Source organism: Centruroides vittatus, unplaced genomic scaffold (assembly GCF_030686945.1).
Source record: "Centruroides vittatus isolate TY-2023 unplaced genomic scaffold, ASM3068694v2 scaffold_435, whole genome shotgun sequence".
NCBI classification, from domain to species: Eukaryota; Metazoa; Arthropoda; class Arachnida; order Scorpiones; family Buthidae; genus Centruroides; species Centruroides vittatus.
This window is the reverse complement of record NW_027122708.1, coordinates 1793763-1795176: the sequence shown is the minus strand read 5'-3', so window position 1 is coordinate 1795176 and position 1414 is coordinate 1793763. Positions and strand designations below refer to the sequence as shown.

The window sequence follows — 1414 nt, the reverse complement described above, 5'->3', positions numbered from 1 at the left end:
CCTAGTTAAGCTTAACTAATAGGCATATTTTTCCCATTCTGTTTCAAAGTTCGGAACGAAAACTGACAGATAGGTTCCGTTATAATAACTGACGGAACGAAAACTGACAAGTATAGGTTATAATAAAATCTTTGTTCTATAGCCAATCCACATCTGGATTCCACGTCATGTGGACTAGTTACGCGAGCAAACGTTGTGTAGTTTGCGGCTGCTTCGTGCTCGAGTAGCTTACCTAGCAAAAATGGCCCATAGCATCATGGGAAAAAAGGCGGGGCTTAGGAGCGCGACCGAGAGTACGCTAGCTCTTGCTTCCTGTAGTTTGCGGCGGCTCTAAGAGATCACCGAATGATACCGTAAACGTAAAACAGTTTTTTCAAACTGTCGAAAATATAGCGCGCCTAGCCAGCTGGAATGACGAGGTAAAGGTAGCGGTGCTACAATCCAGGCTGAAAGGTGAGCCGCTGACCACTTTTATGTGCCTGTTGGAACAATACCCCGGTTCTTATAAGGATATAAAGCGCGATCTAATCAAGTGCTTTAGTAAAAGAGAGGCTGGCGACAGGGACATCGTCGACCAGCTCTTGAATCTTAGGCAAGGAAGTAGCGAATCTGTGACGGACTTCTCAGTACGAACAAGGACCTTGCTAGCAAGGGCGGTAAAGGATAATGAGAAGCTAAGTATGTTGCGCGATGATGTGATATTAGAGCGTTTTATCAAGGGTTTAAGGGGGGGCCTTAAAAGTAATGTGCTACGGAGAGCCCCGAAAACATTAGATGAGGCGTTTGAAATTGCCGAGACCGAGGAGTCAATAGAGGTCGAATGTAACGGTCGTTTCGAACGAAGAGGAGTTAGCATAGTGACGGAAGAGAGATCTGACACAGTGGTTGGGGGGTGCGATAGCATGGAATCACGAAAGGACAAAGGTGATAAGAGAATTATAGAATTGGAAAAGAAAGTCGATACGCTAGTCGAGGCAGTAAGCAGATTGTTAGATGAAAGAAAAAGGGAGAGTAGGGATACATCTAATAAACGATGTTACGCCTGCGATAATGTAGGGCATTTCGCCCGGGACTGCCCAAGCCGCAAGAACCCCCATTTAAACTGGTAAAGGAGCGTCAGAAGGGTCAGCATAACGCTCCTTACATAAAACTCAGTCTGACCAATGAGATAGTCAAGTCGCGGAATGGCCTCCCCATCGCTGAGGGGAAAATTGGGAATACTAAACTATATTTCCTGGTCGATACCGGCGCGGAGAGATCAATAATAAGTTCGACTGTGGTAGAGGGCTTGTCGCGGAAGGACGTAAGGGGCGCAACAATAGAGGGCGAGAATGTAGGAATCAGGGGGATAAACGGCGCTGTTACCGAATCCGAGAAAGTCCTAAGGGTTAAGATAAGTTACAGCGACCAAGAA

General features: G+C 46.3%; 1 protein-coding gene across 1 annotated transcript; it reads left to right on the top strand.

Annotated features, from left to right (window-relative positions):
* The first annotated feature begins 473 nt into the window (after positions 1 to 473).
* Positions 474 to 1109, top strand: LOC136988972 (uncharacterized). The gene has a single exon (XM_067286988.1). It carries the CDS (start codon positions 474 to 476, stop codon positions 1107 to 1109), a length of 636 nt encoding a protein of 211 aa, XP_067143089.1.
* Positions 1110 to 1414: the final 305 nt, after the last annotated feature.

Bases quoted from the DNA above. Each gene is read 5' to 3' on its own strand.
- LOC136988972 (XM_067286988.1), top strand. From the start codon at position 474: ATGTGCCTGTTGGAACAATACCCCGGTTCTTATAAGGATATAAAGCGC.